This window comes from Sinocyclocheilus grahami, unplaced genomic scaffold (genome assembly GCF_001515645.1).
Source record: "Sinocyclocheilus grahami isolate Dianchi unplaced genomic scaffold, SAMN03320097.WGS_v1.1 scaffold1176.1, whole genome shotgun sequence".
NCBI classification, from domain to species: domain Eukaryota; kingdom Metazoa; phylum Chordata; class Actinopteri; order Cypriniformes; family Cyprinidae; genus Sinocyclocheilus; species Sinocyclocheilus grahami.
In genome coordinates this window covers 71829-88728 of record NW_015506355.1, presented here as the reverse complement: position 1 = coordinate 88728, position 16900 = coordinate 71829, and the positions used below count along the sequence as shown (strand labels likewise).

Here is a 16900-nt window from a genome sequence, read left to right as displayed (position 1 = left end):
TTCAGAACCATCTTAGCACTGGAACAAATTAAACTTTAAAATATATTACAGGAAACAGTTATTTAAAGGTGCCATAAGAATTCATTGATACAATATTTAAAATTGTTCTCTGATATCTACATAGAAGGTATGTGGCTTAGGTAAGGGCAAAACATCTCCAGAAACGGTTTTACATGTCCATTTACAACCCTAGGATTTGTCCCTAGAATGAAATGGCCTGTTTTTACCTTATTTGGAAGGGTCATGAATAATAATGTTGAGCTCTTCTCTGATTGGCTGTTTCACAGTGTGGCTCATTTCAGTAGCTCACACAGCATGAAGGAAACACAGGGGAAATATATATTTCAATACTCTCTCTCGCAGTTACATCATTGGGTAATTATACTGTATATAAAATGCAGGCATCAGGGAGCCGCTATTAACCCTCTGATGCATGAATTATTAAAGAACAAAGTAATAATTTTTTTACATGTTTGTTTTTATTTTTAAACAAGTGAAAAATCATGCCCACCATTTTTTTTGTCAATATATTATATTTTGAGGGAGTTACATATCTGTCCACTGTAGTGGACACCATGACTCAAACGTATAAAAAGTAAATCAATAGAACTTGATGGGTGGTCCTAAAAAATACATCTTTAAATTATTTACTATGTGAAAATGGTATGAATACACATAAGAACATTCAATAACAACAAGCTATGTCATGATGGCACAGAAATGTGAAGCTTAACAAACAAAACGTAAGAGTGTGTGTCTATGGGCCAGGGGTGTGTGGGGCAGTGTGTGGGGGGGTGGGCTATTCATACACATGTGAGCACAAATACACACACACACACTCGAACACAATCATGCACGCATATAGTATACATGTATACATTTTATATGACCTAATAAATAAATATAGACTGAAATAAATGATAAAATCTGAAGACTATTTAATATTTCTGTTCAATAAAACCATGCAAGTGTAAATTATATCATAATTTTAATAAAACATACAAAATAAGGCACAACCTATATATAGGCCCATAGGCAGAATTATACCCTTTGGTGCATGACGTCTACTGTAGTGGACAGGTATATTTTCTGTCACAGAAAACAATGTACAAGAAAAATATTGTTAAAATCTGGATGAAACTATTTCTGACATCCTCTTTAACTGAAAAATATTTTTTGTAGCTGTCTGGTTTTCTGAGAATAAAATTATTTAACACTTATTGCCGAGGTACATGATGCATCCCCTTTTCCTGCCACCATTTTGAATATATTATGCAATGTCTCTAGTTAATATCTTTTTTAAAAAATTTTTTTATCTAAAAATAGATAAAAAGACAACAATTAAATGGAATCGTTGACAACACTTTGGGGGTTCGCCAGTTGGTGGTTGGAACATGATACTACATCTTAAATGGTTCAAAATAGCTTCCAAATAGTTGTCCACTGTAGTGACCACGATGCATCAGAGGGTTAATATATTCAAATGCACAATCGCTTTTTACTTTCACTTTCGAGATTTGTGATCGCACATGCTCTGTGTAAACTACAGCGGCAGTACTTAACACACATTTTACAAGATCAGATGCTTGTCAGTGGTGCTCAGGATCTGTAAATCATTTGCCATCATCCTCAGTCATCTGTCCTTACTCTGTTTATGTGGTAAGTGAAATCTCATGTCCTGCAACAGGCTACCGCTAGCAAGCAGCTAACCATGTTCCTTTAGTGGCTCGCGTTATTTTATTAGAACGCCCGTTATTTGTTTTCCGTGCCTTTCTGAATACAGACACCAACCTATCCCTGCACATCACATCCCCTGCACAGCCTGTAACATAACATTTATTTCCATGATCTGCCATTTTCGCTATTATCCTCGCTTGTTTCTTCACAATACCTGCAGAACTTCTGATGATTCGGCTGTGCAGGGTCGGCTGGGCTGGCATCGAACATGGGCGGGTATATGCAAATGTTGGGGGCGTAACTATTAGTGATCCCGACTGTAACGTCACAGTCTGTGTTATGTTCTGATTCGCCTATTTTTCAGTGGTCTTTTGCATGCACAAGATTTACATAAGAAGGAGGAAACCATGGTGTTTGAGGCTCACAGCATGTCATTTCCATGTACAGTACTGTTATTATTCAACTATGCCAAGGTAAATACAGTTTTCCATTCTATGGCACCTTTAACAGTTTTTAGTTATTATACATTTATAAATTATAATAATGTTTCAAAATGTTATAAAAATGTTTTTACAGTATTTCTGACCAAATAAACACATGAATATAATTTATGTTGTCTAGAATGCTAAACATCCAACAGGTTCTACAAGGGTTAAAATGTAAAATGAGACTGATTTTAAAATGTTCCATTAATTACTGGTAAATCCCACACCGTGGGTCCAGTCATTAACAAACAATTCACAAGACACACATACACAAATGCGGACTGTATGCCACTGGGTGTGCAGTGACATTTAATTTGCTGGACTGAATTCAAAGGAATTCAAAGTCTTTCTGACCATTGTAGCCAGACATCACCATGGCAACCTTATTACCTTAATAATGCTTTAGTGATTAAGATTGCACGTGGTTGTGACTGAATCAAAACAGGATGACAACAAGTGAAAGATTCAAAAGAAGGCCAAATTATAATTAGAGTTTTACCACTTTAATAAAAAAATCAAAGACCCTGCAAGCTGGAATAACAGTTGGACACGTGAGTCTGGAGTTTTTATGATGACAAAATCAATTACATTAAACATGGGAACACTAATGTTTGATTACCATACTCAGTTACACTTTATTTTAAGGTCCAATTCTTGTCATTAACTGCGACTTTTGCCTCAATAAACTCCTAATTTGCTGCTTATTAATAGTTAGTAAGGTACTTGTTAAGTTTAGGATCAGGGATGTAGAATATGGTCAAATATGTACTTTAAATAGCCAATATGTTAATAATAGGCATGATAATAAGCAACTAGTCAATAGTGGGAATTGGTCCTATACTAAAGTGCTGCCCCATACTCATATACCATAGTAAATAAATCCACAGAAGTTCACAAAACCTTGGTATTACCATGGTACTGTATAGTAAAATACTACAGTATTTATTTTCAAGGCAAAATGGAAAACAAAATATTAAATTAGAGGAAAAAGTAAGGATTCTATTGGCTGAATAAAATAGATGACATAAAAGAGGAAGGGCCACTTACAGTCCGTAGGCAGAGTTTAAATCCAAGCTGGTGATTTGTTGTGGCGGTTCTCCATCAACCCATAATAACTGAACCACCAGCTCTGCCTGGTACCCAGGAGGCATTCGGATCATACGATCTTTAACCCTGTGATGAGAGTATTCAGATTCAGTACATGTGGAATCTATTTTGACTGTTACACTTTATTGACCTAATACTTTCTTTGTAGAATTATCTAGTAAGCAAGCTAATCTTATCAAGTCCTACATAGGAAAACATAAATATTGAGCAATTGCTGCATAGTCTCACTTGAGGCAAGGGATGCTATCCCGCACACTGTCCGGCGTGTTGCTGCGGGGACTTGGAGGCTGAGGTTGGGGCGAGAGACCGCTTGGGTCCGAAAAACATGGAGTGTTCTCTGCATCTGACGGAGAGATGACGTCCTCCATCTCACACTGCAGTCGCACTTCTAGGGACTACACACACAAATGCAACACAAAGCTAATCCATCAAATCTACAGCATGTACTCAAACTCTTAAAGGTTTGCCTTAAAGAACAGTTCACTTAAAATGAGTTTCTTTCTTCTGATGAACACAAAAGCGTTTTTTTGTCCATTCAATAAAAGTAAATGACATTCAATGTTGTTTTTGACCCCATTGATCTTTATTGTATGGACAAAACATTCTTTAAAATATCTTCTTTTGTGTTACACAGAAGGCTATAGAGGTTTGGAACAACATGCAAGTAAGAAATGTTGATTGGATTTTTGGGTGAACTATCACTTTAAGAGCACACTCACAGTGATGGTGGTGTTGGCGTCATGTTTGCTGAAGCGGTACATGATGACGTGGGCGCTGATGCCGACTACACAAAAGATACGGCTCTGCGGGCACCAGCTGATCATCTGAATGGCGTAGGGGTCTTCCTCCACAAGCTCAGCGCTGCGTCCCACATCTCCACTCTTAGGCTTCTCAAACACCTTTGACGTCTTGAGCTTATACAACATCTGCAGTGTGACTGACAGAGATGGAGGTTATCACCACATCACATCTTATTACATATTGAATGTGACGCACAAGGTGTTTAAACAGAAGCAGTGCTTTAAAGGAAATATTCTGTGTTTAGTACAAGTTAAGCTCAATCAAAAGCACTTAATAGTAGCATAATGATGACTACCATAAAGATTAGTGTCTACTTTAAGAAAAAAAAAACTGACATGCAAGAAAAAAATTAATAAATCGTGCGCACAATTTACTAATTCGTTCCCTCGATGTACTAAAATGTGCACACGATTTCTATTTCGTTCCCTCGATTCACACAATTTACTAATTCGTTCTCTCGATTTATAAATCATGTGCACAATTTAGCAAATCAAGGGAACGAATTAGTAAATCGTGCGCACAATTTATAAGTCCAGGGAACAAAATAGTAAATCGTGCACACGATTTAGCCTAATATTTTTTTCCTGCATGCCATGTGCGGGGCTCCGTAGAAAATAAATTGTTGTATGAAGAAGTTATTTTTTATTTTTGTGCACAAAAAGTATTCTTGTAGCTTCATAAAATTACAGAACAATTTTAATGATGTTCTTACTATCTTTCTGGGCCTTGAACGTGTCGGTTGGGCTGCTGTCTATGCAGGGTCAGAAAGCTCCCAGATTTCATCAAAAATATCTTAATTTGTGTTCCGAAGATGAACAAAGTTCTGACAGGTTTGGAACGATATGAGAGTAAGTGTGACGAGAGGGGCGGGGCCGAGAGCCGTGGGAACGGAGCGAGGCCGGTGGAGTAATTGCTAATGCGCGACACCTGCGCCACTAGTCCAGGGAACAAAATAGTAAATCGTGCACACGATTTAGCCTAATATTTTTTTCCTGCATGCCATGTGCGGGGCTCCGTAGAAAATAAATTGTTGTATGAAGAAGTTATTTTTTATTTTTGTGCACAAAAAGTATTCTTGTAGCTTCATAAAATTACAGAACAATTTTAATGATGTTCTTACTATCTTTCTGGGCCTTGAACGTGTCGGTTGGGCTGCTGTCTATGCAGGGTCAGAAAGCTCCCAGATTTCATCAAAAATATCTTAATTTGTGTTCCGAAGATGAACAAAGTTCTGACAGGTTTGGAACGATATGAGAGTAAGTGTGACGAGAGGGGCGGGGCCGAGAGCCGTGGGAACGGAGCGAGGCCGGTGGAGTAATTGCTAATGCGCGACACCTGCGCCACTCACCGGTCTCGAGTCCCACGGAGGAGCTCCGGAAGGATAAAAGAAAGAGTGACAACAGTGTTGGATGAGAGAGGACCAGGCCTGGATTTTATTTTGTGTTTTGGTTTTGTTTCTATTTTGTGTTTGTTTATTTTATTAAAGATTTCTTTGAGTGTTCGCCAGTTCCCGCCTCCTTCTTCCCGAACTACGAACTTTGTTACAATAAGTAATTAATGACTTTTGGTGTTTTTGTGAACTATCCCTTTAAAGCCCAAGACTGATAACTGTAACAATAAAGTTTGTAATAATTGTTTGAATTCTATAAGAATAACTGACATCACCAGAGAAAAGACTCCACTCCAGAGTGGAAGCAATTTTTCAGATTTTGATTAAAACTACTAAAACAATGTTTGTTTCTGTAGATTAACTTGCACAGATTAATTGTTCACCTCAGTACTAGTGCTAACAAAGTAAATTGTTTCAGTTTTTGAGTTCATGTGGAATAAAACGTTTTAACACAAGAATTCATGTACATGTTTTTATAAAATTATAAACTTATTATTATAAAATTCTCCATAATTGGCTCCATTTATTTCCACTGTAAGTTCCTCACCATTATTTAATAGAAAACAAGAAATGAATTGATTATCAATATTATGCCACAAATGCTGTCTGCTGAACTTAACTTGCACTGAACCTGGAATATTCCTTTAAGTAATGCCCATGGTTGTGAAACCAGCACATATTTGGTATTTGGATATCCATTTTGGTCATATATTGTTTGGTTTGAGTTGTCAAGAATGAAATGAGAAATAAGGAATCATATGTCAAAGCATCAAGGGAGGTGGTTCTTCTAAATCAAGGCAGCAGTAAGAAAAAGTGAGACGGAAACAGCATGAGGCTGAAAGGGGGGAACATGCTTGTCAAAGCGAAGACACTTACTCGCCGTGGCATCCCAAAACTTTATTGACCCGTCTGCATGTCTGAGGGGGACAACAAAGAGGAAGGACAAAGAGCGATCGTATGAGCCAATGAGTGTGTGTGTTAAACCGCTTAAGAGAAAGCAAGCAATGCCAGCTATGGAAACAGGAGGGAAAAAGAGGCAGAGAGAACAACACGCAGGGTCAATAGCGCTATTGAATTAAAGCAGAGAAGTGCGATACATTTACCAATGAGAGTCAAGTAGAAGGGCACATTTTAGACATCATTGACTTCAAGTGAAAACAAACGGAATCAATGCATGCTTCGGAACAAAAACAAAATCAATCCAGAGTTTTCAAGCAAATAAAAATACTATAAATGACCTCCATATGTGGGTGGAAAGTTTCACTTTTTTGAGGCAGGGGCGTGAAACTATTTTAGGTAGGAAGTGCCACCTTGTGTGGGCCGTGTTTTTTTTTACATTTGTTTTACCTGCACAACAACCCTTCTAAAGCTACTAAAGTTCAAGATAAACTTTATGCTTTCAAAATTGAGGTGCAAGAAAAGCAAGCACATTGTTTACTAATTTAATTCTACTAATTTCACACATACTGTAGGAAGCATTTTACAAATTTTCATAAGAAGCCTTTAGATTACATAAACATATGACATCATAACAACATCATGTGACATGGTGTAAATGATACTGTGATATTCACGACAAAAGTCTGTCTAGGATGCTTGTATTTTGGACATTGTTGGTACAGTAGATACATGAAATAGACTAGAGAAAGTGTGGAAAGTAAGTTTAAAAGTTAGTATAAGAGAGTTTATTTTGTAAAAGCCGTCAGGGTCAAAGGCGCCCATATTTAAAGAAACACCAATTAATGTATTATATCTAAAAATCATTCAGTGGAGATTTGGCAACAAGTGTGAAATTCAGTTTTTACTCCCAATATTATTCCTTGTACCTGTCAATACTGCTGTGAGCGACAATGTGATAAATGCACAAGCATCCAAGTGAGAAAATGAAGTGTGTTGCTCTGGGACAGCTGAGACATCCACATATTTAGTTTCAGATAAAAAAGCACACATTGTACTCAACTTGATGCTTATGTGAAATGTTAAAAAAAGTTATTCTTCCAATACCAAATAACCAAATTCATGTAAATATAATATGTAATAAACAGAAAATAATTTGAACATGTTTTGTTAAATAATATAAACACTATAGTACAAAATCTCCAATAAATGCTGTTCTTTCGAATTTTCTATTCATCAAAGAATCATGAACAAAATATCAAGTTTTCCACAAAAAACATTAACTGTTTCTTTAGCACCAAATCAGTATATTAGAATGAATTCTGAATGATCATGTGATATTAACCCATTTAATCCACAATAGTGACCGTAAAAAGGTTTAATTTATAAAGCTCTAAAAACCTCACTGACTGATGTTTTAGTGCACTTCCTGCAAATATGGAAAAAATAAAGGGTCTCAATGAAATATGTGCAGTTTCACATGATTAGTGCAAATTGTCACATGACCAGAGCAGTTTATTTCCTGTTTGCACCTTGAGAAGATGATAACTGCATCAAAGCTCCAAAACAAAAGGCTGGTAAAGTATGTCAGCATAAAGATATGACAAAGATTATCTTTAACATGTCTAGTATTAATATATGAATTCACATATGTTCAGTTTTGTTGAGTGTGGTCATAGAATGAGTAAACATGTTGATGGTCACAATAGTGACCGGTGGGATAACAGTGAACTTAGGTTTACAATATAAATCCAATTGCAGTTGCTAGTGAAAATTACACTAAAATGTTGCAATGACAAAATATTGCACTAAATTACAAATTCAAATGTTACAAAAAATTTTACAATATTGATGTTGTAATACTAGTAGCACTAATATAAAAATGTGATGTTATATTTTACAAACACGTAACAATTTTGTGTTCCTATCAATGTTGCATAAGGTTTTTTATGCATAATAATAACCCTAGAATGTGATCAAACAGTTTAAAATAGCTGGGCTAAGATATATAACAATTTTTATGACTGCAGTAATATGTTAATTCAGTACTCACTTTATCCAACCGGTCACAATTGTGACCAACCATAAAACACAATTTTTCACACACTTTTCCAAAACAATTTCAAGAAATAATTATTGATTATTTCAAAGGGTTACTAATGATATCATCATTTGGATATTTTCATGTCTGGGAAAAATTTGGGATTAAATGGGTTAAGTCTAAAATAATGGCCTAAAATTCAGCTTTGCCATTACAGGAACAAATTACTTTTTAAAATATATTAAAATAGAAAACAGTTACTTTAAAGTGTAATAAAATTTCACAGTATGACTGTTTTACTTTTTTTTTTTTTTTTTTTTTACTGTTTTTGACCTTAGTACGTTTTTGAACCTCTTTCAAAAACATAAAAAAATTTGACCAACCCCAAACTTGAACATGAACCTGAAGTGTATTCTAAGCTGCAACTTAAAGATGTAATACCGTAAAAAAAAATGATAAAAACATTCAGCCTTGTTTCTGAGCTTTTAGCAACAACTTACAACTTACCCTGTGATGATAATCTCTGGATATGTCTGCGAACCCACCGTCCATGTGCCACCACTGACCGGCCACTCCTGAACACAAACACATAAAAACTGTTTCTAAAATACTCAACTGCCATGCAAAATAGATGACAAGTTTCACTAAGCATTTCAAATGAAAGGCTGCAATTTGGGTCATCGAGAAACTCCAAAAATGTTTAGATTAGCAAAGAACTTTGACGAACCTTGTGGCTGTAGCCGGTCTTTTTGTGTTTAGCTCCTATGGAGTAAAGCACAGGTATGATGTCGGGGGGACAGTCGGCAAAGTAAGCCGTGCACGTGACTGGAGACTCATGGATGTCCATGGGGTAGGCGTTCTCAAAGATAGGAAAACTACAGGAGAGAGAGAGACTTCAAAATAAATAACAGGCATTTATGAAACACAGAAGATTTCGACTCTCAATTCTCATAAAACAGCCTATATACACACATTTGTGACCGTACATCAACTGAAATCTGTATTTAAGTGCATTATGTTGCTACAGACGACCATAAACAGCATAAAGCAGGTGTCTCCAACCTTCCTGTAAGTGAGAGCAACCAGAAGCGATAAAAGTGCTAGAGGGCTACATGTTTGAAATACTTAAGAATGAGCATTATTATGATAAAAGAAACTGAGGCTATTTATAGAATGTGCTCTGTGGGCGACTCTAAGTGGGCTACCAGGTATTGATACCCACGAGTACTGTATTGATGCCACTGGCCTACATTTATGCAATTGAACTACATTATCCATCAGAAGAATTAATAATAATTTAGAATGTAATCATAATAATAAATTGTAAGTGCTACTGTTATTTTTATTCTTAATAAATGTGCCTTTACCATATTGCTATTGCTGATATAAAAGTAATAAGGTTCTGTGTGATTTTACCACATTTTTGAGAGTGCCTGTATTAAATCATTGTAACATACATTGCAGCTTTGAGTGGCTAATTGCTTTTACTATATAAGCTTATTTAAATAAATAATGTTTTTAAAGAACTTCAAACTAAACTAAAGTACACTTTAAAGTTCAAGTTAAATGGAATGTGTGAATGACTGTCTGGTTCTGAGAGGGTTTGAGTACAGCAGTTTGTTTATTCCTTTAGTGCATCCTTGTGAAGAAATGGCCTTAAAGCAAAGAAAACATCTGATGTCAAACTCAGATATAGCGATACACTCTTTCCCCTTGACTGAACAGAGCTGAAGCTGTCACTTCTCAAACCATTCAGAATCAGTTCCTATGTAGCATTTCACCTTACTGATGTCGGATTTGCAAATGACTTGTTCCTTTAGGTTGGATGTTTCAAAAGGTTTTGTGTAATTGATTCACAATGCATTTACCGTACCATTCAAATGTACTGGTTTGGTATTATTTTTTACGTCTTTTATACTCACCAAGACTGAATTTATACAGTAAAAGAAAATACAGTAAAATCTGCAGTATTATGAAATATTAGAGTTTAAAAATAGCCGTTGCCTGCTTTAATATATTTCAAAATGTAATTTATTCCTGTAATGACAAAGCTGATTTTTCTTATTTCTTATTACTATCAATACAGAAAACAGTTGCTTAATATTTTTCTGTAAACCGTGGTCTCCTTTTCAGGATTCATTGATGAATAGAAAGTTCAAAAGAAATATAAATATTCTATAACTTTATAAATGTATTTAATGACACCTTTGATCAATTTAATACCTTTAAATATTTAATCATTAATACTTTTTTTTACTTACAGACCCCACATTTTTTTAACAGCACTTGATAAATCATTGAATTGTAAGGAAGAATTTTCTGGGGGATAAAACAATAAGTTGAGGGACATGTTAGAGTCATAAAAAACCCAGCATTATCAAACTGGAACAAATATATAAAATTAAACGAAATACAAATACAACACCCTAAAAGAGTTAACTAAATAATTCATTTCAAAATAAGAGAGATTTCAAATGTAGAACAGGGATGTCTTGGAACTCTACTTAGTGATGATTCAAATGAAATCTGAATTTGAACCGAATCATTAAGAACTGTCTGAACGAATGAACTGTTTCACTTCAATTAATCTCCTCTCCACTCTCTGTTAACATCAGTGATTGAGTCTACAATGAGAAGAAGAACAAAAACTTGATTTTACTCAATCCACTTAAATGGCCCACCAAAATCAACACTAATGATATGGAAGAGAGCAGGAGACAGAACTGACCTGTTCAGTACACTCACCGTTGAGATAAGGCGTCTCACAGAGCACTAGGAAGTCCACTATTGGATAGTCCATCTCTAACACTGTGATGGCTTTGCCATGCATGATGGTTAGGGTTGGTCTCCGTCCTGCCTTATCATACGAAAGACCCCCGGAGAAGACAACAAATGCTTCACTACTGGAAGACGGAAAATAAAAAGTGTGTTAACTGAAAACCACATTTGTTTGTCTGAATTTCTTTCTTTAACACGTCAAGAGCCAAAAGCTTATATTTTATTAGAAGGCAAGTTTTATGCTTCATTTTTACGTTGAACGTCCCCTCAATACGTTGAAAGTATTGTTTCAATTTAAAGTCTTTTTCACAACCCTGAAATACTCTCTATGCAAATAGGAAGAGACAAAAGGGGGACAACAATATTACAGCCAAGCTAATCTAAAATATCATTATAACTGAGGCGGCCACTCATGACCACTTCTTTGAACACAGCATTGGGGGAAAAGGCAAAAAAACAAGCAATCAAAAATGGACGTTTCTTCAAATTATGTTTTGCTGCTCATCTCCCAAGGAAAACAGGCTTTATAAAAACAGGCAGTAAACTTTAATTGTTTTGTGACAAGATAAAACAGCAGTAATGGGTCTCGAGTGGAACTTGGACACATCTGTCGCAATCAAATAGGAGGATTAAATTCATCCACAGCACTCAAGACTGCATTTCCCAAAATTCATCAGCTGTATATTAGTCTGTTTGGGATTTTTGTGTGTTCTCTTACCTGTTTCTGGAGGTCTTGTATTCGACCTTGAGAATGGGTTTACATGACTCTTTTCTACCATCTCTTTGAGTCTTACCTGAAAAAAAGAGACTAAATGGTGAGTTCTCACTTTTTCATCTTAACCTTTCTTATGTTTATGTCCAGAACTTTCTGATTAAGAAACCACTTTTCCCAATGTGAGCATGTTCATCTTTATTTAACCACTGAGCTGAAGGCCAGGACCCCAAACATAGCGGCAAAGATTGAGAGTGAATCACTTATTCCTGTCAAATAAAACTTGCACACACACACACACACACACACACACACACATACAGTGAACCCACACACTGAATCATCCTCCATAATGAACACACCTGGTGAGGGGGTGTGTTTGCTGACTATGTCAGAGTCATATTTCACTAATAGATGGTGAGCCTTTAACCTAATGGCTGAAGGGGTATTTAAATGTGTGTGGGTTTACTTAGCTATACTTTGGGGTAAAATTTAGCCCTAGAAGTTAAGTAAGACTGACAAAACCTCCCTTTTGGGACATTTGAAGATGTATTTGTTGTGGAAACGATTCATAAATAAAGGCAATCATTTTTTTAAATTCTGCAAATGCAAAAAATGCTAATTTTAAAGGTTAAATGCAAATAATTTTAAAGGTTCTTTTGGGTGTGGGTTAGGGTTAGTCTGGTATAAATATAAATAGCTTTATATAAAACAATAAAAGGCTATGGTATGTCCAAATTTAGGGTATAAGGATGATACACCAGCAAAAAAAAATTTTCTTTTACAAGTTAAAATATCACATATTATATGATAGGAAAAAATGCAACTGTAATTATTCATCTGATTTAAATGCTTAAAAATTACCGTATGGTATTGAGGCCTCAATTACTTTTTTATGTCCAAGCCTGTCAATTTCTTTATAAAACATTAAAAATACAACTCATACAGAGCATGACTAGAATACATTCAATTCATAATAAACATGTTTAAACCTTTCTTAATTAAAAGTAATTTTGACATTTTTGAGAGGCACCGATTCTCACTGTTAACTAGTTGCTTGTTGGCACGCATAGCATATTGACTGTTTATTAGTACTTTTAGTATTAGTATATTAATGCCTTATTCTGCATGACTATATTTTACATCCCTTAATCTCACCCCTAGTTTTACTAGTTTTGCACTAATTATTATTAATATGTGAAAAAAGACCATACATACAGTGTGTGTGCACCCACCATGAGGGAAGGTGACTTGAAAAGGTTTGGCGGTGTTTCTCAGATTCCACATGCTCAGACTGCCGTCAGAATGACTGCACATGAACTGCCGCCCCTCGTGATGCCAGCTTACTGAGTGAATGGCCTGACAGAGAGACACCAGAAGAGAAGCCATCAGGAATACACAAATCAACTGTATTATAATGTTGGATCAGAGTAAGATTTTCTGTATATAAACTAGATATACTATCAATGTTAGATAGATAGATAGATAGATAGATAGATAGATAGACAGATAGATAGATAGATAGATAGATAGATAGATAGATAGATAGATAGATAGATAGATAGATAGATAGATAGATAGATAGATAGATAGATAGATAGATAGATAGATATCAACTATTGCTGTGATCAATTACAAAATTCATTTCAAAATTGATATTAATAATAAAAAAAGGTTTCTTGAGCAGCAAACCAGCAATATATTAGAATGATTTCTGAAGGATCTTGTCACACTGAAGACTGGAGTAATGGCTTCTGAAAATTCAGCTTTGCTATCACTAATAAATTACATTTTAATTATACTGAAATAGAAAAGAGGTATTCTAAATTGTAATAAAATAACACACTATTGCTGTTTTTACTGTATGTTTTTAATAAATGCAAATTTGGTGAACAAAAAAACAAACAAACAAGCAAGAGGGAGGAAGACAGAGAAGTAACATTAAAAAAAGAGAAAGAGAAAAAAAGAAATTCAGAGATGCTGCCTGTCACATGTGTGTATCGTCAATTTAGCTCCGGAAATTAGAGAAATCAGAGAACTGAAGACATGACTAATAGTTCCTGCTTGTGAAAGTCTCTCTCCCTCTCTCTCCCTCTCTCTCTCTCTCTCTCTCAGACCTTCATCCATCTGAAAGTCAATAATCCGATATCAGTAATTACTCCACCATCAAAGCAGCCTGATCTCCACTCATCTACTCACTAATGTCACACAGTAAATAATAAGTGAAATTATATCAGCGTCAGATTTATTTGATGTTCGTTAGGAGTATGAAAGTGTTTGATGCTGATGTTCTATATTATTCAAAGACATACCAAAAAATCAGCTAAAATTTAATCTAAATAGTCATGAGAGCGATAATATTATGATAGTGGTAGTTCTGTGTTCAGTCTATTTGTAGAAATGAATGTGAGGGAAAGAGATTTTTGTACCTTTCCAAATCTATTCCTATTTCTTTCAACACGAACAAACACATCCCTTTGTGTCGTGCTTCTCATTCCATCCTGTCTTTTTGCTCCCAGTATCTCTCCTCTTCCCTCACTCTCTCGTTCAAAGTCCTTTCTATTACATTGCATTACATTTACATTTAGTCATTTAGCAGACGCTTTTATCCAAAGCGACTTACAAATGAGGACAATGGAAGCAATCAAAATCAACAAAAGAGCAATGATATACAAGTGCTATAACAAGTCTCAGTTAGCTTAACACAGTACATGTAGCAAGGGTTTTTTAAATAATATAATAAATAAAAAAGAAAACAGATAGAATAGAAAAAGAATAGAGCAAGATAGTGTTAGAGGTCTTTTTTGCTGTTGTTAATTGTATAATAAATGAAAAGAAAACAGATAGAATACAAAAAGTTTAGAAAGCAAGTGTTAGTTTTTTTTTTTTAAGAAAACAAGCAGCAAATGAATAGAGTGCAAGTCTAAAAGGGACAAGTGTTTTTTTTTTAAAGAATATAATTCGAATAGAGAGTGCTAGAGTTAGAGGGTCAAATAAAAACGGAAACTATTAAAAGTATGTTTTTTTCCACACACGTGTGCATACCAGACGGGCATCTAAAGCAGCAATTAGCAGACCCCTAGACATTTCCATTTACCCACTCTGACAAACGCTTGCCGAGCGACAGTGCCTCTGTACAGGCGGTGCTGACAGATGATCAGAGGGCGCATCGTCAACGAATTGAAGCACGCAGTAAAGGGTTGGAAGGAGAAAAGGGTGAGTTTTTGGGAGGTTCTGTGTGTGCTGCTGTGAGCCAAGGGGCGCTGTGATTGAAACATGTTTTGGAAGGATGAATGCGAGCAGCTGGCTGCAGGAGGCAGTTCCTCTTTCAGAAGAAAGATAAAGTTGTGTGCCAAGCAGTGATTATGCTAAACAGATCCACATGGCACAAGGAGGGAAATTAAATCAGAAAAGTGACTTGTGCTCAGTGTTGTTGTAAATCAGCAACAGTGTGGAAAAAAATGAGCAGATAAGCCAAGTGTTTAGTGCCAAATGCTAATTTACTTGGACAATGGAGAGTGAGAAAGACGTAATTTTTTATTTATATAGCCTAGTTTTTTTTTTGTTCTTTCTCCAATTTATTTTTGTTTGTCTTGTTTTTGGCTGAGGGCTGGATTATAACAAGATGATAAACTGGAGCTTTCGGGTCACAGATGCACACATGCATAGAGACTGTGCACCCACACAGAGACAAAGAAATAACATGAAAATAAAACATATATGTCTGTATTTTCATACATAATGACTTCACACAGTTAAAATGAATGCACTTCATGTAAAATATATTCATTATATATATATATATAGAGAGAGAGAGAGAGAGAGAGAGAGAGAGATAGAGAGAGAGAGAGAGAGAGAAATAATACAAAAATAAAAAATATAAATCTGTATTTTCATACATAATCACTTCACACAATAATAATTCTTTCAGGATAAAATAATGTACATAAATTATAAGTAGCTTTATGCAAAAAATAAATTTCACCTTTGTAAGGAAGTGTAAGTGACAAACACTTGACACTCACCTCGTCATAGTATATCCTGAAGTCAGATCTTTTGGCCCTCAAGTCCCACATTACTATTGTACCGCTCTCAAAACCTATCAGCAACTGAGGAACACACACACAGAAGAGAGAGAGAGAGAGAGAAAGAGAGAGAGAGAGAAACAGGAGTCTATAAATCCCAACAGAATGGCAATAAATAGTGGAAGCAGAGGCAAGAGTGTGTGTTACAAATGTCAAGAGCCTTTTGGCTGTTCAGAACAAAACAGACACACCAGTGATTGGGCACATTTATTATTTAACTGGGCATGATGGAGCAAGCGCTGATCAAAACAGACCCATGCTCCATCCTGGGAATCTTCTCTCTGTCACAAATGTTGGGCAAAAATTGTGAATTTAAGAACTGGCTCCCTTTCAGTTCATGTGTGTGAACTTGAACTGAACTGGCAACACACTACAGGAAGTTGAATTGGAATTTGAATGGGAATGAAAGGAAAATAAACTTACTAAATTGCAATTTCATTACATTTGAATAATTCTTCCTTTAATTCAAATTCAAATTAATCAGACATTGGACTGTCTCTACCTCTTATATTTGTCTCTGCTTCAGTATATTTTGTGTTTTGTCTTCCATTATTGGTCCCTTAAGCCCGTCCGTATCAGTTCCCATAATGCATCTGACCTGCTGTGACTACAACAGCATTTCTACAACAGCATGTAACATTCTTTTCCTGGAAGATGACCTCACGGTACTGACTCCAAAATGCCATGCCTCCTCCTGGAGATAGCAGATTAGAGAAACGCTTTAAAGAAACAGATCCCCCCAAAAATGAACATTTCATCCCTTACCTCCATGTCATTCTACCCTGTATATTATGTTCTTTCTTCCAGAAAACACAAAGCAAGACATTAGGCAGGATGTCCTTATACTGTTACTGTTAAGCTATTATACTGTTAAGCTCCAGAAGACCTAACATACAGTGCATGAAGTATAAATCACTATCTATTTTC

The 16900-nt window shown here is 35.6% G+C and overlaps 1 protein-coding gene across 1 annotated transcript in view; it reads right to left on the bottom strand.

Annotated features, from left to right (window-relative positions):
- Positions 1–15993, bottom strand: part of LOC107567636 (syntaxin-binding protein 5-like) — a 50177-nt gene extending 34184 nt beyond the window's left edge. Inside the window, exons 1-11 of the mRNA XM_016253346.1 lie at positions 15914–15993; positions 13124–13247; positions 11895–11970; positions 11144–11301; positions 10998–11022; positions 9126–9273; positions 8906–8973; positions 6337–6377; positions 3989–4206; positions 3498–3664; positions 3210–3335 (exon numbers count right to left, since the gene is read on the bottom strand). Of these exons, the coding sequence (XP_016108832.1) occupies positions 3210–3335; positions 3498–3664; positions 3989–4206; positions 6337–6377; positions 8906–8973; positions 9126–9273; positions 10998–11022; positions 11144–11301; positions 11895–11970; positions 13124–13247; positions 15914–15964 (1202 nt within the window). The 5' untranslated portion in view covers positions 15965–15993. The remainder of the gene's footprint in view (positions 1–3209; positions 3336–3497; positions 3665–3988; positions 4207–6336; positions 6378–8905; positions 8974–9125; positions 9274–10997; positions 11023–11143; positions 11302–11894; positions 11971–13123; positions 13248–15913) is intronic.
- Positions 15994–16900: the final 907 nt, after the last annotated feature.